The following is a 24631-nucleotide window of genomic DNA, read 5'->3' on the forward strand; positions in this document are numbered from 1 at the left end:
TGGGCAGGGTGAAACATGAACCTATTGGGCCCACTAGAAGTTGGGAGACAGGCTGTTTCCAGTCTCCAGGGTGTGAGAGAAGCTGTTTTCACCTTCCCCAGGCATTGAATTATGGGTGTGGGCACTCGCGCATATGCAAATAGCGCACACCCACGCTCTTTTGGCACCCGAGAGAAAAAAGGTTTGCCATCACTGCCCTATGTTTTAATATCTTTATCATATCTTGCAATTGCATTTTCATATATCAGTCCATTTTTATTCCTTGTTTCTACAATTCTTGAATAGGTTTCAATTCCCCCTTCCTTATCTCTTAAAATATCTTCATATCATGCAATATTTCTCCAATTAAGTCTATTTGGGTAAATTAGTGCTTCTGTTATTGAGAAGTAATGTGTTATTTTCAAATAGTGTTTTTCCTTTGTCTTTTCCCAAATTCTATACAAAGAGTTTCTTATACAATGTCTCTGGAAATAGCTGTGTATTTTACTTCTTCCATACCATAAGAATGTATGCCATCCTATCTGTAACTCATGTCCCTCCAAAACCAAGTATTTTATTTCTGAACAAAATCCATTCTCTTATCCATGTCAATACTGCAGCATCCTAGCTTGGGGAAAGAGGCATGGTGAAGTACCGTGGGCACAAGGAGTTCCCCGCACTACACAGGGGAATCCAGAATCCCTGTTGCCTGGGCGATCTGGTTCCATCGGGACCAGACCAGAAATGTTTGGGGTCGCCATACCTCACAGAGAGCCAATCCAGAGCCCTTGACCAGTAGCAGCGGAAATCAGCTCCAAAAGCCAATCCTACCCGCCCTGGCTACGAACGCAAGGATCAATTGTTTCCAAAACTATCATCTGGGAAGAAAATTCAAAGCATTGAACAGGAGAGATGAAGAAAGGGCCTAAATGTTGATGAGTGATTTGGCCAAAAGAATTACTTGTAAAATATATTAACAGTTTAAAGGGGAAACTTTTGGAAAATTGGACTTACTTTTTAAAGAAAAAAATGGAAAAGACAAAACAGGAAGAGTGATTGTAGAGCGCCATTTGTTGGGCGGAGAATCTGAGGCTGTAGAACAAAGCCTTTGTGTAGCAGCTGGACGATTTAAAATGGATGACCTGTTGTTTTATGGTGTACATGGAAGATTTGGTGATATTTTGGAGGCAGACTTTTTATGAAGTATGTTGAACCTTTAAGACTGGAGGAGGAAGATCTCGCAAACATGGAGGGATTTAATCAAGCAGAAGTGATGGAATTGCTTAAAGGCATAATTGATGAATTTAGAATAATTTGGGGACTTGAAATAAAAGAAATGCAACTCAACAGAAACCAAACATAGAAGAAGAGACTGTAGAAGAGGAGATGATTAATGAGAACATTGAGACATATGAAGAATAAGAAAAAAATATGACTAGACTTGAAATAAAAATTAAAGACTCTGCTAATGAAAACTATGATTATATTGGGAATAACAATAACACTTTCTACTGCAGCTTGACTTCCTGACTCCAATCCTTCCCCACAGGGAGGCGGAACCGATTAGGCAGTTCTGCCCCAGATGCCTGATGGACCCAGAGGGCTTTCAGAAGGCACTTGGGGTTATTCCGGAGGCACTCATCCACAGTTCGGCGGAGTCTCTTGCTGAGGCTTGGAACAAGGCTGCAGCAGAGGCTCTTGACCGGATTGCGCCATTGCGACCTCTCGATGGCACTAGACCCCGTACAACTCCATGGTTCAACGAGGAGCACCGGGAGTTGAAACGCCAGAAGAGATGTCTAGAGAAGCGATGGAGGAAGAGTAAGTCTGAATCCGATGGAACACTTGTAAGAGCTTTTATTAAGACTTACAAAGTGGCGCTCAAGGCGGCAAGATGCGCGTATCATGCCACCTTGATTGCATCAGCGGAATCCCGTCCGACCGCTCTGTTTAGGGTGACCCGCTCTCTCCTTAACCAGGGGGGAGTTGGGGAGCTGTTACAGAGTAGTGCTGAGGATTTTAACATGTTTTTCACTGATAAAATCTCTTGGATCTGGGCGGACCTTGAATCCAATTGGGTAACAGAGTCGACTGACAACGAGTCAATCGAGGTGACTGGGCCCGTACTTGTCCACCTGTCTGAGAAGAGTTTGATCTGGTGACACCTGTTGAAGTGGACAAGGCCATTGGAGTTGTGAGTTCCGCCACCTGCTTACTGGATCCGCCAGCAGGGAGGTGACACGGAGCTGGGTCCAAGAGATTGTCAACGCTTCTTTGGGGAGGGGGTCCTTTCCAGATCCATACAAGGAGGCACCTTCCCTGGACCCAGCCATTCTAAACAACTATCAGCCAGTCTGCAACCTTCTCTTTATGGGGAAGGTTGTTGAGAAGATGGTGGCACTCCAACTCCAACGGTCCTTGGAAGAATCCGATTATCTAGGTCCTCAAAAGTCAAAATTCAGGCCCGGCTACAGCACGGAAACTGCTTTGGTCGCGTTGATGGATGATCTCTGGCGGACCTGGGACAGGGGTTTATCCTCTGTCCTGGTGCTTCTTGACCTCTCAGCAACTTTCGATACCATCGACCATGGTATCCTTCTGCGCCGGCTGGAGGGGTTGGGAGTGGGAGGCACTGTTCTTCAGTGGTTCTCCTCCTACCTCTCCGGTTGGTCGCAGTCGGTGTTAGTGGGGGGTCAGAGGTCGACTTCAAGGTTACTCCCTTGTGGGGTACCTCAGGGGTCGGTCCTCTCCCCCCTGCTATTCAATATCTACATGAAATCATTGGGTGAGATCATCCAGAGGCATGAGGTGAGGTATCATCAGTATGCAGATGATACCCAGTTGTACATCTCCACCCCATATCCAGTCAACAAAGCAGTGAAAGTGATGTGCCGGTGCCTGGAGGCTGTTGGGGTCTGGATGGGCGTCAACAGATGGAGTGGCTGTGGGTTCTGCCTCCCAAGGACAATTCCATCTGTCCATCCATAACCCTGGGGGGGATTATTGACCCCCTCAGAGAGGGTCCACAACTTGGGCATCCTTCTCAATCCACAGCTCACATTAGAGAAACATCTTTCAGCTGTGGCGAGGGGGGCGTTTGCCCAGGTTCGCCTGGTGCACCAGTTGCGGCCCTATCTGGACCGGGACTCACTGCTCACAGTCACTCATGCCCTCATCACCTCAAAATTCGACTACTGCAATGCTCTCTACATGGGGCTACCTTTGAAAAGTGTTCAGAAACTTCAGATCGTGCAGAATGCAATCATGGGTTTCCCTAAGTATGCCCATGTTACACCAACACTCTGCTGTCTGCATTGGTTGCCGATCAATTTCCGGTCACAATTCAAAGTGTTGGTTATGACCTATAAAGCCCTACATGGCATCGGACCAGAATATCTCCGGGACCGCCTTCTGCCGCACGAATCCCAGCGACCGATTAGGTCCCACAGAGTTGGCCTTTTCCGGGTCCCGTCGACTAAACAATATCGTCTGGCGGGTCCCAGTGGAAGAGCCTTCTCTGTGGCGGCCCCAACTCTCTGGAACCAGCTCCCCCCGGAGATTAGAACTGCCCCCACCCTCCTTGCCTTCCGTAAACTCCTTAAAACTCACCTCTGCTGTCAGGCATGGGGGAATTGAGGCACCCCCCCCCTCGGGCCTCTGCAATTTATGTATGGTATGTTTGTGTGTATGTCTGCTTTAATAATGGGTTTTTTAATGTTTTTTAAATTTATTAGATTTGTTATGAATTGTTTTATTGTATGATGTCAGCCGCCCTGAGTCTACGGAGGGGGGCGGCATACAAATCTAATAAATAAATAAATAAATAAATAAATAAATAAATAAATAAATAAATAACAATAAGGAAAAAGATAACATAAAATGTGTGGGTTAATAATTTTAGAGAGATTGATAATAAACAAATAATGCACTTAAGAAGGAGAAAATGACTCAGGGAAAGAGCAGATATCAAGAGGAAAATAAAAGAAAGATAATAAGAAAACAAAAGGGAAAGAAAGGAAAGAGAAAAGGGAAATGCTAAGAAAGTGGGGATGGAGAAATATAAATATAAAAAGGAAAGAGTTGAGAAATGGCTGAAGTGGGTTAAAATATTGTGAAGTTGTTTTTTTATTTTGCTTTTTTTTTACTGCTAAAAGCTAAAGGCACCAAAATAGAATTAATAGAGATAAGAAAGTGAATTATTTAGAGCTTGATACATAGAATGAATTTAATTGTTCACTGTTAGAGTAATTTGTCTTTTCCTTATACAATTTTGAAATACTATATTTTGGATGAATAATTGGAGATTTCTGTTTAGATTTGTTCTTTCTTTCAGTCTGATTTTCTTCTTTCTGTTTTTGCTTATTGCCCTCTATATTTAGGTTAAATAAATATATTGTGCAAGTTTACCTACATATAAAAGATTGTAAAGGTAAAAGTGAATATTTACATTGTTAAATTTTAAATGTTTAACTGATTTAAAATAATACAGCAATGATAATAACAGAATGAATCATGACATTAATTATTTGAGCTATGTAAATAAAATGTAGTCCTATATTCATTAATGGAATGAATTCTGATCTTAATTATTTGATTTATAGAATTAACAGGATATTTTGTTAATAGCTCCTATTCTACTTTTTAAAAGATAAATAATGTCTAATAGATGAAGAAACAGAATGTTAACGGTTGATTAATTCTTGATTTAATACTTTTGAGATAGAAATGGTTTTTATAATACGAATTCTGTTAAAGTGGAATTCAAAAATTACTACTTGGAAGTCTGAATAAATTAACTGTTTTGGAATAATATATGAAGACATATATATAGACATATATATTTAATTATATGTCTAAATGTGTTCTAGAGGTATTTAGTTATGATGCAAGAGGAAAAAAGAAAAATAAATATTGAGGTTAGAGCTTAAAAGAGAGGAGAGAGCAACAGGACTTAATCATAAGAATAGGAAATAATTAAGTATTATGGAAAGCTAAGCTAATAATTATGCTCCACACCTACCAGCAAAGTGTCCCATTCCAGGCACAGGGCTTCCGGGTGGCAGGGAGAAGGCAGGTGCACTGCTGAGTTAGCCAGTCTCGGCAGAGACAGTGGCGGCAGTGGGGGTCTGGGGTGTGGATGTGACATTCCCGGCACTGCTGCTCCTCGAAGGGAAGCCGCCGGAGCTGACTGTTAACTGCTGAGGTGGCTCCAGCAGCTTCCCTTCAAGGAGCAGTAGCACCGGGAATGTAATGTCCACACCCCAGGCCCCCACTGATGCCACTGTCTCCGCCAGGACCAGCTAACTCAGCAGCATGCCTGCCTTGTCCCTGCCACCTGGAAGCCCTATGCAGCCGCCTGGAATAAGACGATTTGCAGCTGGGTATGGAGCAGAACCTCCAGGAGCAGCTCGTGAGAATTCCCCACATGTAGCTGCGGAGAAACGGGAAAAGCATCCCCTCGGTGCATTCGTCCCTGATTGTCCGGCAGGTGGGGGCTCGGCTCCATCAGCCCCACCCCAATCTCCCGGCTTCAGGACATCCCCAGGGCTGAACTGCCGGCCTCCCACTGAGGGCTGCCAGGCAGCCTCGGCAACATTCGGTGTTGCCACACCCAATTTTTGACACACGTTTTTGAAATAAAAAGGTGCATCTTATACAGCAAAAAATATGGTATTTCCCCATTTCTATTTTGGAGATACACATCAGTATTTTCCAATTGCTTAATCCATTTTTTTTCTTTTTCTTTTTCCTTTTATAAGCTAACCATCTCCCCTCATTTATTTGCATGCTCAAAAAAAGTTTTGTTTAGTCATTTTTATTTTCCTTGCCACCTCTTTCTTTTCCATCATATTTATTTTACGTATCTTCAAATCCATTAAATTTTTAATCCTTTTGTTTTGGATATCTTTGAAGTTCTGTTTCTAATTTCTTATAGTCTTCTTTTAATTGTTTCCTGGCATACCTTCTTCGTTTATTTATTTTTTACTCATATATCTCATCACAAATCCTCTAATATATGCTTTTGCTGTGTCCCATACAATTTGAAGTAAAATATCACTATTTAATTTCTTTAAAGAAAAAATAAATATTTTTCTAGAAGTTTTTGGAATTCTTTTTCATTCAATATATCTTGATTTAAAGTCCATCTAATTTGTTTCTTTTGGCCTTTCCAAATAATTGTAATTGGACTGTGGTCAGTCCACGTCCCAATTTCAATGATCACATTTTGTACATTTGCTAATAAATCTTTTGACATCCACTATTCTTGAACATGACATATATCTATTAGAATAAAATGTATATTGTTTGTTTGATGGAAATTTCCCTTCCATGCATCAAATATGTTTAATTCCACTACCATAGTAAAGAACTGTTTTGGTAATATCTTCCTACTTTTTTCTTTTTCGTCGTCTTATAGTCCAATTCCACCTCTACTATACCATTGAAGTCTTTCCTCATGCAGATATTTTCATTGTCCAATTTAATTATTTTAGCATGTAGCTTAGAATAAAACTTATCAGCATTCATTCTGTGTATAAATCACAACTAATAATGTTTTTTTAATTGTTCAGTAGGATTTCAATCATCAAAATTGTTCCATCTTCATCTGCATATTTATTTTATTTATTTATTTAATTGGATTTGTATGCTGCCCCTCTCCGAGGACTCGGGGCGGCTCACAGCATATATAAAAACAAAACAATAATGCAATCCAATTAATATATACATTTGGAATTCATTTTTTCTGTATATATAATACAACTCCTCTTTTACTTTGATCTTCTAATGCCAAATATAAATCTCCCAGTTTTACACATTCTGATAGTTTATCATGTTGTCATCTAATATGTACAGTACTTCTTGTAAGCATATGATGTCCATCTTTAGTTTCCGTAATTTATTAAATACAGTAATACCTCATTTTACGAACTTAATTGGTTCCCGGAGGAGGTTCGTAAGGTGAAAAGTTCGTAAGACATGAATTAATGCGTGCAAGAAAAAAATATGCAAAAAAACGCCGCCGCCCGGCTGTCACCTTTTGAAACAGCCAGGCGCTTTTCTCAGGGTTCTCCCAATGCCGAACCTGGAAGTTCAGCAAAAATTCGGTTTTGGGTGGCCGCCAAGAAGCCCCGCCGCTCAGCTGTCATCTTTTGAAACAGCCGGGGGGCTTCTTGGCGTTCTCCCGAATGCGGAACCCAGAAGTTCAGCAAAAGTTCGGGGTCGGCGTTCGGGTTCAGGAGGATGCTGAGAAGCCCCGCCGCCCGGCTGTCAGCTTTTCAAAAGAGCCGCGGAGCTGTCGGGCCGGTCGGGAGGCTCAAACAGAGGTAGGGAATCCCAATAGGAAATTCCATGGGCGGAGCTTTGACATCACAAAGACGTCCTTGCTGGCCAGCCAAAACGTGGACTCCAGGAAGGATGTCTTCGTTACGTCAAAGCTCCTGGAGGAGGCTGATTCTGTGCGATCTAATAGGCCTCTGGGAGGTATGTGGCAGGAGACGGTCCCAAAAATAGTCAGGCCCTAAGCAATGTTCCCTCTATTTTTTTTCCGGTGTGGGCGGAAAAGTATAGTATCTGAGTGACAGTCCCTTTGGGACTGGGCAGCATAGAAAAATAAAGAAAGAAAGAAAGAAAGAAAGAAAGAAAGAAAGAAAGAAAGAAAGAAAGAAAGAAAGAAATAAGAAAAAAATTCCCTTCTTTTTTTATTAAAAGAAATTAATAATAAAACAAAACCAAAATCTATTACTATTATTATCTTCTCTTTTTCCACCCCTGCCTCCTCCCCCCTTGTGTGTGTGTGTGTGTGTGAACTCTTGAACCATTTCCAATTAGAGGTTAGCTATTGTAAATGGTTCAAGAGTTCACACACACACAAACAAACAAACGGCTGGGGGTTTTTTTCTCTGTTATTATTTGGGTGCTTTTTACCATATGCTTTAAATCAAGAGTCATTTCTCTCTCTTTCTCTCTCCCCCTCTTGCTTTCTCTCTCTCTCTCTTTCTCTCTATTGCTTTCTTTCTCTCTCACTCTTTCTTTCTATCTCTCTTGCTTTCTTTCTCTTCTCTCTCTTGCTATCTCTCTCTCCCCCTTTCATCTTTCTCTCTCTTTCTTGTTTTCTTTCTCTCTCTATTGCTTTCTTTCTCTTCTCTCTCTTGCTATCTCTTTCTTCCCCCCCCTTTCTCTCTTTCTCTCAGCAGTGGCATTGGGCAGTAGCTGTGGGGTGGCGGCAGGGTGATCTACTGTGAGGCGGAGCTCCAGAACTGAGGCACCGACAGCGAAGGGGGCTGCGAGAGCGCTTTCTCCCAGCGCTTCGGGAACGCCTGCCCTGCCTCTACTGCAGCCCCCTTGCTGGAAGTCTGGGATGAAAGCGCTCCCAGCGAAGGGGCTGCGAGAGGGGCGGGGCGGGAAAGCCCTCTCTCGCAGCCCCCTGGCTGGCAGCGCTTTCGTCTTGCAGCCGCCACCGCCACGGGAGAAGTCGCGTGCCAAGGTAGGAGGCAGCGGAGGAGTACAGGGGGCGGATCGGGCGAGCGGGGGGCAGGGCCTAAAAGCCAGGGGGCGTTTGGCCGGAGGCACCGTGGGGAGGCAGGGGCGGCCGCGGCTCCCTTTCCTCCTACTGCCGCACCTCCCCGCCCCCGCCCCCCCTGCAGGCTGGCAGGGGGATGGGGAGCGCACGCCCATGGAAAAGGGTGCGCAGGGGGGTATTTGGGGGCGTGTGCGCATGCGCGCAGCTTACAGAGAACACTGGCCCTAAGCCATGTAGGGCTTTATAGGTGATAACCAACATCCTGAATTGTGACTGGAGACTAATCGGTAGCCAGTGAAGCACACAGAGTGTTGTGTTATATGGGCTTACTGAGGTACACACATAACAGATCATGCAGTTGCATTCTGGACTATCTGCAGTCTTTGAACACTCTTCAAAGTTAGCCCCATGTAGTGTGTATTGCAATTATCAAGATGGGAGATAATGAGGGCCTGAGTGACTGTGCACAAGGCCTCCTAGTCCATTTCCATGGACTTCCTCACCTGTTTACCTGTCTCTGCTGGTTTCACTTCTGTGCTTGTAGTGGTGGACATGTTAACCAAGATGGCTCAGTTCATCCCTTGTCGCAGAATACGTACAGCCAAGATCACAGCTCATTCATCCAGCACATCTTCCGCCTACACGGCTTACCCGACGCCATCATCTCCAATTGTAGTCCCCAATTCACCGCCCAGTTTTGGAAAGAACTCATGATCGCCCTCCAAGTCAAAGTTTCATTGGCATCCATCCATCACCCCCAAACCGACGGGGGCACCGAAAAAGTTTTGGCATCTTGCAAAAATACCTCCATTGTTTCGTTCATGACAGACAAAACGATTGCACGAAATATCTTCCCTTAGTTGAGTTCGCCTTCAATAACTCTGAACATACCTCCACTCAGACCACACCATTCTGTGCTAATTACCAGTTCCATTCCTGACTGTTTCTGCTCATACCCTCTGATTTTCCAGTTCTACCTGCTGGCGAGTTTCTTACTGAGTTACCTGCCGTTCACCAACTCGTCCAGTGTTCTAGTCAAGCCAGGGAAGACTACAAAGGTTTGGAGACCGTTCCTGCAAAGACACTCCCCCATTGACCGTTGGTGATCAAGTTTGGCTTTCTATCAAATACCTTTCTTCTGAACATCACCGCAAGCTTGACCAACATTTCATTGGTCCTTTTCCTGTTGAAAAGGTCATCAATCCAGTTACATACTGTTTGACATTGCCCACTTCCATGTGTGTGCATCCTGTTTTTCATTGCTCACTACTTATTCCAGTGTCACCTGACTCTCTATTTCACCCATCAGTTCCAGCTCCTCCATGCCCTGCACCTAGACGTCATGTTCCAGTGCCCCGCTTGAACATTACTGGCATCCGAGACTCTCGTTGGCTCGATGACCATTTCCAGTACCTGGTGGAATGGTTGGAAGGTGGGCCTCATAACACTGTCTGGATGGATGCTAAAGACTTTGAAGCTCATGAATTACTTTTGACTTTCATGTTCATTTTCCTGACAAACCTAACCCCATTTATCCACCTGGGGAGGGGCCATGAGGAAAGGGATGGTACTGTGTATACTCCCGTTCAGCCTGAGGATTACTCAGATTCCAAAATGGAAAGCGATTTTGAATTGGCAGATGAGCCTTATTTACAAATAGAAAGATATGTTAGTAAAGAGGAGGAGGGGGGGGAGTCAATTGATGAAGAGATGCATTCAGGATTGAGTGAGGAGGATTGGAGGTGGGTTAACCCTTACTCCAGACGTTCTCAGAAGAAGTTAGAACAAGTATCAGGGAAGAGATATTAGAAGGTGAGGAACTGGTTAATCAGTTAGCTCACATCCAGGGGTGAATGGAAGAAGAAACTGATTTCATTCAATCTTGCCATCCTAAGATGGACGCGTCCATGACAAGCTCCGGAGCGTAAGCTATCAAATGTGTGATTTATTACCTGCTTTGATGACTCTTGGCTAGCACTGATTAGCCCATAAATTTTAGAATGACTTGTGGATTGTTTTTATGCTACTACCAAGATAATTTACTTAACTACTAAAGATAGAGATGAGAAAAGAAAAGAAAACACTGCGTGCAAAGCTGATGAATGGGAGAAAAAGGAGAAATAAAGATGTTATGTTTTACAAAGATATGCATTGAGCAATCATTTATTCCAATTATTATCTAAATTTATCCTGAAACCAGAACATATACCACCTCGGGTTCTGTGGCCCTGCCTTAACTTGAGTTTGATTCTTGCTTTTCTTTTGAGCCAGATTAATTTGTGTGTTATTTTATTGAGGGTTGTGAATAATGATTTGTTTAATCTAATTGGAATTGTCTGGAAGAGAAAAAGAGAAAACTTTTGGCAAAATGTTCATTTTAATCGTGGATATTTTCCCCATGAATGATAGTTGTAGTTTGGACCATGAGTCTAGGTCCTTAATTATTTTTTGAACTAGGGGGTCATAATAGTCCTTTTTCAGTGAAGTAAGTCTTTGTGATATTATAATTCCTAGATATTTGACTTTGCAAATCATATTAATGCCAAGCAACTCTTCTAGTTTTGAGTTTTGAATGGGGGTCGTGTTTTTGGTTATTATCTTAGTTTTTCCTTTGTTTATTTAAGGCAACTTCAACGAATTTCTCAATTTCTTTTATTAAAGTATGGGCTGTGGTTAGGAGGTCATCTATAATAAATACCATATCATCTGCAAAGGCAAGAAGTTGTGTCAAGAAGTTTATTTTGTGTTTCAATATATTTATAGTTTCTATTATTTTCTTGTCTGAGGGATTTCCTTGTAATTTGATTTCTAGTTTGCATAAGTCCCAAGTGAAATTGTCTATTTTTGTGTGTTTTTCTTAATTACGTTTTGCAGAATAGGCAATTGATAGTCCTCTTATATATGCTTTTGTAATGTCCCACATGTTTTGGATGGTTGTTAAATCATTATAGTTATTTTGGAAGAATATTTCTTAGTCTTTTTTATCATATTGATGAAATTTTTTTCTTTAATCATTACTTGGTTGATTAACCATCTTTTGCATGTGGGACTATCTTGATTTCTCCATTTTAGTTTGAGTGAGCTATGAACGGCCCATGTATTGCATAAGATTTCAGCTTCTAAGAGTTGGATTGGAAGTCAGGGTTGGCCCATGCCATATCAATTATTGAATTGGATTTTTGCAAATGTGAAAAAAAAAGGCTTTAGTATTGGGTACGCCAGACATCCTTCAGTTGGAATTCATTCACCATTGCATTGAAAGATTCTGGTAGGAGTTTTCTCAGTTTCCTTTTGTTTTGGCACTTATAGTCTAGGTTTCTGTCTGCAATTGAGTTAAAATCTCAAATTAGTAATACTTTTTCACTTTTTGTATCTAATGAGCCGGGGTGGCACGGCAGGTAGAGTGCAGTACTGCAGGCCACTGAAGCTGACTGTAGATCTGTAGGTCAATGGTTCAAATCTCATCACCGGCTCAAGGTTGACTCAGCCTTCCATCCTTCAGAGGTGGGTAAAATGAGGACCCGGATTGTGGGAGCAATATGCTGGCTCTGTTAAAAAGTGGTATTGTTAACATGTTGTATGCTGTGCAGAGTCTAAGGAGAAGGGCAGCATAAAAATGAAATAAATAAATAAAGATGTGCGTATCATACCACCTTGATTGCATCAGCGGAATTCCGTCTGGCCACCCTGTTTAGGATGACTTGCTCTCTCCTTAATCAGGGGGTGGGTGAGTTGATGAACCTTTGCAGGGTAGTACTGAGGACTCTAACAAGTTTTTCGCTGATAAAATCGCTCAGGTTTGGACAGACCTTGATTCCAATTGGAATGCAGTGTCGGCTGACAACAAGTCAATTGAGATGACAGGGGCCCGTCCTAGTCCATCTGTGTGGGGTGACAGGGGCCCATCGTAGTTCATCTGGTGACACCTGATGAAGTAGACAAGGCCATTGGAGCTGTGAGTTCCACCACCTGTATGTTGGACCCATGTCCCTCCTGGCTGGTCTCGGCCAGCAGGGAGGTGACACGGAGCTGGGTCCAGGAGATTGTCAACACTTCCTTGAGGGGGGTCCTTCCCAGCTCCCTATAAGGAGGCACTTGTGTGCCCCCTCCTAAAGAAGCCTGCCCTGGACCCAGCTGTACTTAATAACTATTGTCTAGTCTCCAACCTTCTCTTTATAGAGAAGGTTGTCGAGAAGGTGGTATTGCCCCAGCAGTCAGGATTCAGGCCCAGCTACAGCACAGAAACTGCTTTGCTTGCGCTGATGGATGATCTCTGGCGGGCTTGGGATAGGAGTTTATTTATTTATTAGTTGGACTTGTATGCCGCCCCTCTCCGAAGACTCGGGGCGGCTCACAACAAGTAAAAACAGTCACAACAATCCAATTAATTAAAATATTTAACGATTTAAGAAAAACCCCATGTAATAGCAAACACACACACAAGCATACCATGTATAAATTAACATGCCCAGGGGAGATGTTTAGTTTCCCCATGCCTGACGGCAAAGGTGAGTCTTAAGGAGTTTTCGGAAGGCAGGAAGAATAGGGGCAGTTCTAATCTCCGGGGGGAGTTGGTTCCAGAGAGCCGGCGCCGCCACAGACAAGGCTCTTCCCCTGGGACCCGCCAACCGGCATTGTTTAGTTGACGGGACCCGGAGAAGGCCCACTCTGTGGGACCTAATCGGTCGCTGGGATTCGTGCAGCAGGAGGCGGTCTCGGAGATATTCTGGTCCGATGCCATGAAGGGCTTTAAAGGTCATAACCAACACTTTGAATTGTGACCGGAAATTGATCGGCAGCCAATGCAGACTGCGGAGTGATGGTGAAACATGGGCGTACCTAGGTAAGCCCATGACTGCTCTCGCAGCTGCATTCTGCACGATCTGAAGTTTCCGAACACTTTTCAAAAGTAGCCCCATGTAGAGAGCATTACAGTAGTCGAACCTCGAGGTGATGAGGGCATGAGTGACTGTGAGCAATGAGTCCCGGTCCAGATAGGGCCGCAACTGGTGCACGAGGCGAACCTGGGCAAACGCCCCCCTCGCCACAGCTGAGAGATGGTTTTCTAATGTGAGCTGTGGATCGAGAAGGACGCCCAAGTTGCGGACCCTCTCTGAGGGGGTCAATAATTCCCCCCCCAGGGTAATGGACGGACAGATGGAATTGTCCTTGGGAGGCAAAACCCACAGCCACTCCGTCTTATCCGGGTTGAGTTTGAGTCTGTTGACACCCATCCAGGCCCCAACAGCCTCCAGGCACTGGCACATCACTTCCACCGCTTCGTTGACTGGGCATGGGGTGGAGATGTAAAGCTGGGTATCATCGGCATATTGATGATACCTCACCCCATGTCCTTGGATGATCTCACCCAGCGGTTTCATGTAGATGTTAAATAGCAAGGGGGAGAGGACCGACCCCTGAGGCACCCCAGAAGGGAGAGACCTCGGAGCCGACCTCTGACCCCCCACTAACACCGACTGCGACCGGCCAGAGAGGTAGGAGGAGAACCACTGAAGAACAGTGCCTCCCACCTCCAGCCCCTCCAACCGGCGCAGAAGGATACCATGGTCGATGGTATCGAAAGCCGCTGAGAGATCGAGGAGCACCAGGACAGAGGATAAACCCCTGTCCCGGGCCCGCCAGAGATCATCCATCAACGCGACCAAAGCGGTTTCCGTGCTGTAACCGGGCCTGAAACCCGACTGCTGGGGACCTAGATAATCAGCTTCTTCCAAGGACCGCTGGAGCTGGAGTGCCACCACCTTCTCGACAACCTTCCCCATAAAGGGAAGGTTGGAGACTGGACGATAGTTGTTAAGTACGGCTGGGTCCAGGGAGGGCTTCTTGAGGAGGGGGCGCACAAGCGCTTCTTTATAGAGTGATGGAAAAACTCCCCTCCCCAAGGAAGCGTTGGTAATCTCCTGGGCCCAGCTCCGTGTCACCTCCCTGCTGGCCGAGACCAACCAGGAGGGACACGGATCCAGTAAGCAGGTGGCAGAACTCACAGCTCCGATGGCCTTGTCCACTTCATCAGGTGTCACCAGATCAAACTCTTCCCAGACAGGTGGACAAGTACGTGCCCCAGTCACCTCGACTGACTCGTTGTCAGTCGACTCTGTTTTACAATTGGAGTCGAGGTCGGCCCGGATCTGAGCGACTTTATCAGCGAAAAACGTGTTAAACTCCTCGGCACTACTCTGCAAGGGCTCCCCAACTCCCCCCTGATTAAGAAGGGAGCGGGTCACCCTAAACAGAGCAGCCGGGCGGGATTCCGCTGATGCAATCAAGGCGGCATGGTACGCGCATCTTGCCGCCTTGAGCGCCACTTTGTAAGTCTTAATAAAAGCTCTTACAAGTGTTCGGTCAGATTCGGACCTACTCTTCCTCCATCGCTTCTCTAGACGTCTCTTTTGGCGTTTCAACACCCGGAGCTCCTCGTTGAACCATGGGGCTCTACGGGGTCTAGCGCCGCGGAGAGGTCGCAAAGGCGCAATCCGGTCAAGAGCCCCTGCCGCAGCCCTGTTCCAGGCCTCAGCAAGGGACTCCGCCGAACTGTGGACGAGTGCCTCTGGAATAACCCCAAGCGCCGTCTGAAAGCCCTCTGGGTCCATCAGGCGTCTGGGGCGGAACATCTTCATTGGTTCTGCCTCCCTGCGGGGAAGGATTGGAGCCAGGAAGTCAAGCCGTAGCAGAAAATGGTCTGACCATGACAAAGGCAACGCTTCTAAGCCCCTTAGTCTCGGACCATTGCTCAATTGCTCGGAAAGGAATACCATGTCAGGTGCGTGCCCTCCCTCGTGAGTCGGACCCTGTACTACTTGAGTCAGGTCCATGGCTGTCATGGTGGCCATGAACTCCTGTGCCAGCCCAGAGGTTTCGCCGAGTGACGGCAGGTTGAAGTCCCCCAGGACAATGAGTCCGGGGAACTCCACCGCCAACCCGGCTACCTCCTCGAGTAGCACAGGCAGGGCTTTTGACATGCAGCTGGGAGGCAGGTACGTGAGAAATAAGCCCACCTGAACCCCTAAGTCCAACTTCAGCAAGAGAGACTCGCAGCCTGCAATTTCGGGAGCAATGAGTCTACAAAGGGAAAGGCTCTCCCTGGCTATAATAGCCACTCCTCCCCCCCTTCCCTGGGGTCGAGGTTGATGCCATATCTGAAACCCGGCTGGGCAAATTTCAGAGAGAGGGACACCTCCCTCCGGGCCCAGCCAGGTTTCAGTAATACAAGCCAGGTCGGCCTCCTCATCCAGGATCAGATCCCGGATGAGGAGAGCTTTATTTACCACCGACCAGGATAGTTTATCTCTATCCTGATGCTTCTTGATCTCTCAGTGTCTTTTGATACCATCGACCATGGTATCCTTCTGCGCCGAAGGGAGGGGTTGGGAGTGGGAGGCACTGTTTTATGGTGGTTCTCCTCCTACCTCTCCGGTCAAAGTCGGTGTTAGTGGGGGGGGCATAGGTCGACCTCTAGGTTCCTCCCTTGTGGAGTTCCTCAGGGGTCGGTCCTCTCCCTCCTGCTGTTTAATATCTACATGAAACCGCTGGATGAGATCATCCAAGGACATCCTGCTGTTTAATATCTACATGAAACCGCTGGATGAGATCATCCAAGGACATGAAGTGAATTGTCATCAGTACGCTGATGACACCCAGTTGTACATCTCCACTCCGTGTCCACTCGGTGAAGCAGTGGAAGTGATGTGATGGTTCCTGGAGGCTGTTAGGGTCTGGATGGATGCCAACAGGCTCAAACCTAACCCCAACAAGACGGAGTGGCTGTGGGTTTTCCCCTTTGTCCATCCATTACCCTGGGGGGGGGGATTATTGACCCCCTCAGATAGGGTCCGCAACTTGGGTGTCCTCCTCGACCCACAGCCGACTTTAGAACACCATATTTCAGCTGTGATGAGGGGGGCATGGGGCACCAGTTTCTGCCCTATCTTGATGATATGGTGTCCCTGCTCACAGTCACTCATGCCCTTATCACCTCGAGGTTCAACTAGTGCAATGCTCTCTACATGGGGCTACCTCTGGAGAGTGTTCAAAAACTTCAAATTGTGCAGAATTATTCTTTTTTATTATTTTTTATTATTATTTATTAGATTTGTATGTCTCTGAAATGTGCCCAGACGGGTTTCTGGTCTTGTATCAGCTGCAACACCAGGGAAGTGGTGGGGGAGTGGCAGTCACTGTCCGAGAGACTCTAAGCCCTCGCAGGCTCCCTGCTCCAGAAACTGCTGGGTGTGAGTCTCTCCTCTTGAGATTGAATTTAGGAGTTCAGGTAGGCTTGCTGTTAACATCCCTCCCTCCCAGCTATGTTGCAACAGCCCTGCCTGTGCTGTTTGAGGTGGTAGCTGGGCTGGCGTTGAAGTTCCCCAGGCTTGTGGTCCTGGGGGATTTTAATCTACCATTGCTCAGTGAAACCTCGAAAGTAGCGCAAGAGTTCATGGCTTCCATGACAACCATGCACCTGATACAAGTAATTCAGGGTCCAACTCATAGAGGGGGACACACACTTGACTTGATAATTCTCTCAGAGCAGTGGAAAAATGATCTGGTTTTAAGGGGTATAGTCATCGCACCCTTGTCATAGTCAGCTCATTCCCTGTTGAGGTTGGACTTTGACCGACCAATCCCCCACCGCAGAGAGGTGGAACGGATTAGGAGGTTCTGCCCCAGGCACCTAATGGACCCAGATGGGTTTCAGAGGGAGCCTGGGGTAATTCCTGACTCGTTTGTCCATAGTCCATCTGAGTCTCTGGTGTCGGCATGGAATAAGGCTTCATTGGGGTCTATAGACCGGATTGCGCCTTTCCGGCCTCTCCGAGGTAGTAGACCCTAGAGATCTCTTTGGTTTACTGAGGAACTTCGGGAGATGAAACACCAGAAGAGACACTAAGAGCAATCATGGAGGAACAGTAATTCTGAATCTGACTGAACACGGGTAAGGGACTATATTAGGACTTATATTGTGGTGATATAGCATATGTTACTGCCCTTATTGCATCTGTAGATTCCCGCCCAGCCGCCCTGTTTAGGGTAACCTGCTCTCTCCTCAATAGAGAGGCAGTGGTGGAGCCCTTACAGGGGCGGGCTGAGGAATCTGTTCAGTTTCTTGCAGATAAAATTGCTCAAATTCAGAACAATCTGGACTCCAATTGGGCAATTCAGACCAAGGTGACAGGGCCATGTCTTAGTTCTATCATTTGGAAAGAGTTTGACCTGGTAATCCCTGAGGAAGTGGACACGGCCATGGGAGTTGTGAGGTCCTCCACCTGCCTACTGGACCCGTGCCCCTCCTGGCTGGTTTTGGCCAGTTGTGAGGTGACACGCGGCAGCACGGAAACCACTTTGGTCACGCTGATGAATAATCTTTGGTGGGCCCGGGATAGGGGATATTTCTCTATCCTGGTGCTCCTTGACCTCTCAGCGGCCGTCGATACCATTGACTATGGTATCCTTTTGCGACAACTGGAGGGATTGGGAGTGGGAGGCACCGTTTTATGGTGGTTCTCTTCCTATCTTTCTTATCATTCGCAGTCAGTGTTACTGCACCCCTCGGCCCCTCCCTTGTGGTGTGCCACAGGGGTCTGTCCTCTTCCCCCTACTATTTAACATCTACATGAAGCCACTGGGCGAGATCATCTGCCGGCATGGGGTGAGGTATCATCAGTACGCTGATGATACCCAGTTATACATCTCCACCACATGCCAATTCAGTGAAGCAGTAGATGTAATGTGCTGATGCCTGGAAGCTGTCTGGATGGGGGCCAACAGACTCAAGCTTAACACCCTCAGATAGGGTCTGCAACTTGGGTGTCCTCCTCCTGGATCCACAACTGAACTTTGATCATCACCTCTCTGCTATCTGCTATGGACAGGGGGATCTTTGCCCAGGTTCGTCAGGTTCACCAGTTGCGGCCCTATTTGGACCATAGGCTCTATGCACATTCACGCTCTCATCACCTCCCGTCTTGATTATTGCAATGCATTCTACATGGGGCTACCCTTGAAGAGTGTTCAGAGACTGCAAATAGTCCAGAATGCAGCGCGCGAGCTGTCACGGATGTACCTCGGTACACCCATATAACACCTACACTCCATGAACTGCGCTGGCTTCCTATTAGTCTCCAGGCACAATTCAAGGTGTTGGTTATTACCTATAAATCCCTATATGGCTCAGGATCAAATTATTTATGGGACTGTCTCTTGCCATATACTTCCAAGAGACCTATAAGAGCACACAGAGTTGGCTTCTTCCAGATCCCGTCAGCCAAGCAATGCAAGCTGGTGGGACTATGGGGGAGGGCCTTCTCTGTTGTCGCCCTGACTCTATGGAATCAACTCCCCCCTGATGTTTGTATTGCTCCCACACTATTAGCCTTCCGTAAGGCCATGAAGACCTGCCTTTGCCGACAGGCCTGAGGGCCCTGGTCCAACAACAACAATGGTCAAATTGTATGAATGTTTAATATGCATATTGGGTTAGTTGTTATGTTATTAGGGTTTTAATTAATAGTTTTATAACTTGGTTTTATATTTGACTTATTTTTATTGTCTTGTATTTTATACTGTTGTAAGCTGCCCTGAGTCCTTTGGGATTGGGTGGCTTAGAAGTTGAATGAATGGATGGATGAATGAATGAATGAATGAATGAATGAATGAATGAATGAATGAATGAATAAATAAATACCGTGTTTCCCTGAAAATCAGACCCAGTCTTATTTTCTTATGGGCACCAAAATAAGCCTCGGGTCTTACTAGCAGGGGTTATTTTACCTACTTACCTTAGGATCACCAGAGCCAGGTCTCCCATGCCCCAACTCCATTGTACAACTTCTGAGTCTGCTTCTGGCCAGACATCACATAGTACATCATGTCAGTATGGCTGCTCGTAGCAAGCTGCATGCTTCATCGACTTTTGTTAATGGGAGTTGTGGCACCAGCACATTGCACCATGCAGCCCTCTGTCATGAGTGACAACACCGACGATGTGCTTCCCGCCATGATGTGCCACATGGTGTCTGTCCACAAGCAGCCACAGAAGTTGACAGGTATCAGGATGAGGGACACCTGGCTGTGGTGGACCTAAGCTAAGTGGGTGTGGGGTGCATGGGGCAACTCCATCCACACTCCCGCTATACCTTGCTTTTTATGCACGCATCTTGCCCCACCTCATGCAACCAGATGAAGGGACAAAGTAGGTAGAGTGTTAACTAGGACCTATTTATAGGATATGGCTTATATTAGGTGCATACATAAAAATCAAGTTAGGTCTTATTTTCTAGATAAATCTTGTTTTTGTAGAAACACAGTACTTTTTAAAAGACTTTTCTTTGACATTATTAAATCAATGGATTAATCTGGAACACCTGGTCAATTATGGAAACTATTATATGTTTTTCCAATATTCTGTAATGCCTTTTTTATTATAACAATGCTCTTCCTTTTAGAAGAGCCAAAAAAGGTCATTTACTTAGTAAATTAATAAAAAAGTCAACTTGTTTCTTTCATTGATCCTGGGTTTGGATAGATCCTGCAATATGTTACAGAAGTGAACACATCCTCTCACATTTTGTAAATATTTAAGTATATCTTTTCATGTGACAACATTGAAGAAATGACACTTGGCTACAATGTAAAGTGGTAAATATACAGCTTGTATAACAGTATAAATGTGCTGTCCCCTCAAAATAACACAACACAGTCATTTAATGTCTAAACTGCTGACAACCAAAGTGAGTACACCCCTAAGTGATAATGTCCAAATGGGGCTCAAGTAACCATTTTCCCTACCTGAACTTTATTCATGCTCATAAACTGAATTATAATTAAAACATAGAAGCATACTACCCTAACAACAAAAAATACCCTAAAATAAAGTTTGTTCCCATTCCCTAGAAACCGAAAAGATAACAAATATGAGCAACCCATCAAGATAACCCCAAACAATTATATTGCTCTATCTTATATATCCAAAGTATAATTTCTTTTGGCTTAAAAACTTTTCAGTTTTGTTACTATTAGTTTTGTCTTAGAACATAAACTAATATTTGCCCATCATTTCAATCTTATCTAAAAAAATCAGTATGAAGGGATTATAAGCAAATTTTAAAAGGTCTATGAGCAAAAAAACTAAAGCTTGTTTTTTCTTTGTTTTCTGCCTTCAAAGTAATTCTTGACTCTTGAAAATTGCCCGAATTATTAGAGTTTTTCATCAAAACTTTTTGGAAGCGATTTGACGATTTGATGAGAGTGCAATGCTAGTCCAAAATATCCTAGTTGCTTTCATGTCCAAGGCAGGAATAGAACAAACACATGGTCCTCCAGTGTCTAATCTAATGCTTTTAACCTACACGTGAAACATGCTTTTACTAGAGGAATGAATACTATAAAATATAAACATTTCATCTCAATTTTATCTCCATAAAATATATATGTGTTAATGTTATTATGGTTAAATGTGCCGTATGAAAAAAGCAGAAGGCAAACTATTGTAGAAAAAAGGCATTTTACTGAAACATTGTCAATACCGTTACATTAACAATTGATCCTCAATTTCCAAAATATACTAAATAAGATTCTGGACATCTCATGTCACCATCATACTGTAATTTTTAAAAGCTTTTACTTTTACATGTTTTTACAAATATTTCAGAACATTTCTTGCCAAATATATTACAGGTAGTCTTCAACTTATAATTTGCCCATTAGAATCATAAGTGATTATGCCATTAAGCTAAGTGCCTCCATCTCCTGCTCTCCCTGATGCAGCGCTTAAACAAACACATGAGTTCTTAAGCACAGCACAGAGTACTTCAGGGATGACGAAAGCCCTGGGATGATTAGTGCAGAGTAAGACCCATCTGCCCAAGGCCTCCAAAGGTTCCCTATCCCCTAAGGCAGCGTTTCCCAACCGGTGTGCCGCGGCACACTAGTGTGCCGCGAGACACAGGCAGGTGTGCTGCGAAGCTCCCCGCCCGATCTGCCCCCTCTCCTCCGCTGCCACCCCCTGCCTTGGGGCGCGACTTCTCTCGCGGCGGCTGCGGCTGCAGCTTCAGCTCCTCGGGACGAAAGCGCTCCCAGCCCTCTCTCGCAGCCCCCTGGCTGGGAGCGCTTTCGCTGCGAGAGAGGGCTTTCTCCATCCGTTTCGGAATGCCCGCCCCGCCCCTCTCTCTCTCGCGCCGCTCCCCTTTTCTCTCAGCCCTCCCTGGCTTCGCTTCTCAATCCCTCCCTCCTTCCGTCTTTCCTTCCCCTCAGCCGTTCTGTCTGGGGGTCTCCCGCTCTTTCCTTCCCCACCTCCCAGGCTTTGCCTTTGCCACCCCCACCCTTTTTTGGTTGACAAGGAGTCCTTTGCCGCATCCCGCAGTTCGCACTCGGCTCGAGGCCGCTTTCCCTGGCTGCGCTCGAAACCGACAGGGCGCTGCTCTTTCTCTCTCTCACTCTCTCCCGGGAGGCTGGGGAAGGGAAAAAAAAAAAAAAAAAAACTTCTTGCAGCGTGCCCGCGCTCGTCCCTTCAGCAGCGAGGGAGGGAAGTCAGAGGGCGAGGGAGCGAGCGAGCGCTCTTGTCCTCGGTGCCCTCTGCAGCCTGCCTTCCTTCTTCTTTGCCACCGCTGAGGGACGGAGAGATAGAAAGGAAAGAGGGAGGGAGAGATAGAAAGGAAAGAGGGAGGGAGGAAAGAGGGAGGGAGAGATAGAAAGAAAAGAGATAGAAAGGAAAGAGGGAGGGAGGAAAGAGGGAGGGAGAGATAGAAAGTAAAGAGGGAGTGAGACAGAGAGAGAGAGAGAGACATAGCAAGAGAGAGAGAAAAAAAGAAAGAGATAGCAATAGAGAAAAAAAGAGATAGCAAGAGAGAGAGAGAGACAAAGAGATAGCAAGAGAGACAGAGAGAGAGAAAGAGAGAGAGAGAGAAAGTGTCTGCGGAGAGGGGCGGCATACAAATCTAAATAAACTTAAACTTAAACTTAAGAGAGACAGAAAGAGAGAGAAAGAGAGAGAATGAAAGAGAGATAGCAAGAGAGGCAGAGAGAGAGCAAAGACATAGAGGGAGGGAAGGAGGGAGAGAGAAAGAGAATAAAAAAGACAGGAAGAAAGAAAGAAAGAGGGATGGAGAAAGAGAAAGAAGGGAAGGAAGGGAGAGAGAGAGAGAAAGAGGGAGGGAGAAATAGAGTGAAATGGAGGAAGAGATATTTTTTTTGTCCAAACTTTTCTTTAGCCCCCCCCCCCCCCGCACCCTCCCGCCCCGCACCCCCGTTCAGTGTTCCCCAGGATTTTGAAAATATGAATAATGTGCCTCGGCTCAAAAAAGGTTGGGAAACACTGCCCTAAGGCACCCCATTCTCTACCGTTGTCCTTCAGTGTCTCCACAGATCCTAGCCTGCTCCACACCGGCCATTAAATCATCCAAAAGAACCTAAAACCAGTAGACGCTACTGGCATGCATAGGGATGTATACAGTTTTTAGCTCTTAGCTTCTATCCCACTCAGCCACCAAAGGCAGCTTAAAGAGGGGGAAAACATGTAGAAAGTTTCAGAGGTGAATATATATAATATTAATATTACATAAATGTAATATTAATCAAATATTTTGACTCTTCAAATTAAACAGATTTAAAGTACATCTTCCCCTAGGTTTAAATACATTAATAACATGTGAACAAAAATAAATAATTCTACTATTTGCTCATACATATTCTTTTTCACACAAAATTGAATCAGATACAGGAGAAGCAACAGAATGAGGCAGGAAAAAAATAGCAATTCTGTTGTTACTGGACATTAGTAGGGGAGTACAGATGTACCATCCAAAGCCATGGCCAACTGCATAGGTTCCCTGAGCCACAGGTTTAGCATCAATGTTACTATGTTTATTTTATGTTAGTGAAAATAGGCTGGAACCAATAACTTACCTTTTATACCTCCAAATGGTCCATGTGTCATGTTATACGCTGTTCGATAAAGATTGTGTTCATACATACGTTTTATCTGGTATTGGTTGCCATGTTCTGTATTTCCTAAACTTCCTATTAAGTAAAAGAAAGAGCTGTCTTAAGCTTGCAATATGTTATCTGGAAAATGTTGTTATGAAGATGCTGTAGTATACTTATGTTATACTTGAATACGGTTATCAGAATTCAAGTTTCATTGATTATTATATCATATTCCCCTTCCCAATTCTTTTGACAAAACTGAGGGAAAAATTAACTACCGTATTTTTGGAGTATAAGACACACCGGAATATATGTCACACCTTATTTTGGGGGGAGGAAAATAGGGAAAATAATCTGCTTACCAGATATTCATCTAGCAGCTAGCATCTTTCATCTGGTCAGCTTCAGCACATTATTTTATCTCCTGGTTAAGGGCTTAATTTTTTTTTTATTCAGAGAGAGTAACAATGAAAGAGCTGGGAACATCATTAACACCTGGAAAGAAACAGTCTGAGCAAGTAGAACAATGGAAAAAACCCTGCAAAGACTTAGGGGTTGGAAAACATTCTTCTTTGCAGGGAATAATAATGAAAGATCTTGCAAGCAGGTAAAAGCTAGGATCATTGTTAGCACCTGGTTAGGGCTGGAAAGAAACATTTGGAGCAAGTTAGACCAATAGGGAAAAAAACTTGCAAAGACTTAGGGCTTGGAAAACATTCTTCACAGAGAGTAATAGTGAAAGACCTTGGGTACATTAATAGCACCTGGTTAGGGCTGGAAAGAAATATCTGGAGCAAGTAAAGCAATGAAAGAAAAACCCTACAAAGACAGGATTTAGAATACATTCTTGGCAGAGAGTAACAATGAAAGAGCTTGCAAGCCGGTAAGAGCTGGGAACATCGTTAGCACCTGGTTAAGGCTGGAAAGAAACTTACTCAGAGCAAGTTAGAGTAATAAAACAAACCCTGCAAAGACTTAGGGCTTGGGAAACATTCTTCATAGAGAGAAACAATTAAAGACCCTGTAAGGTGAGAGCTGGGAAGATCGTTAGCAGCTAGTTAGGGCTGGGGGGGGAGCTACATTCAGAGTTTAAGACACACCCTAATTATCAGCCTCGTTTAGGGAGGAAAAAGGTGTGTCTTATACACGGAAAAATACGGTACTTATTAAAAGTAAGTGCAGTACATTTTTCTC

The 24631-nt window shown here is 44.9% G+C and overlaps 1 protein-coding gene across 3 annotated transcripts in view; it reads right to left on the bottom strand.

The window, feature by feature from the left end:
* Positions 1-24631, bottom strand: part of BBS9 (Bardet-Biedl syndrome 9) — a 606911-nt gene that overhangs the window by 547614 nt on the left and 34666 nt on the right. For all 3 annotated transcript variants that reach the window (XM_070726313.1, XM_070726315.1, XM_070726314.1), the window contains exon 5: positions 23417-23530. In XM_070726313.1, the coding sequence (XP_070582414.1) occupies positions 23417-23530 (114 nt within the window). The remainder of the gene's footprint in view (positions 1-23416; positions 23531-24631) is intronic.

This window comes from Erythrolamprus reginae, chromosome Z, assembly GCF_031021105.1.
Source record: "Erythrolamprus reginae isolate rEryReg1 chromosome Z, rEryReg1.hap1, whole genome shotgun sequence".
Classification (NCBI taxonomy): Eukaryota; Metazoa; Chordata; class Lepidosauria; order Squamata; family Dipsadidae; genus Erythrolamprus; species Erythrolamprus reginae.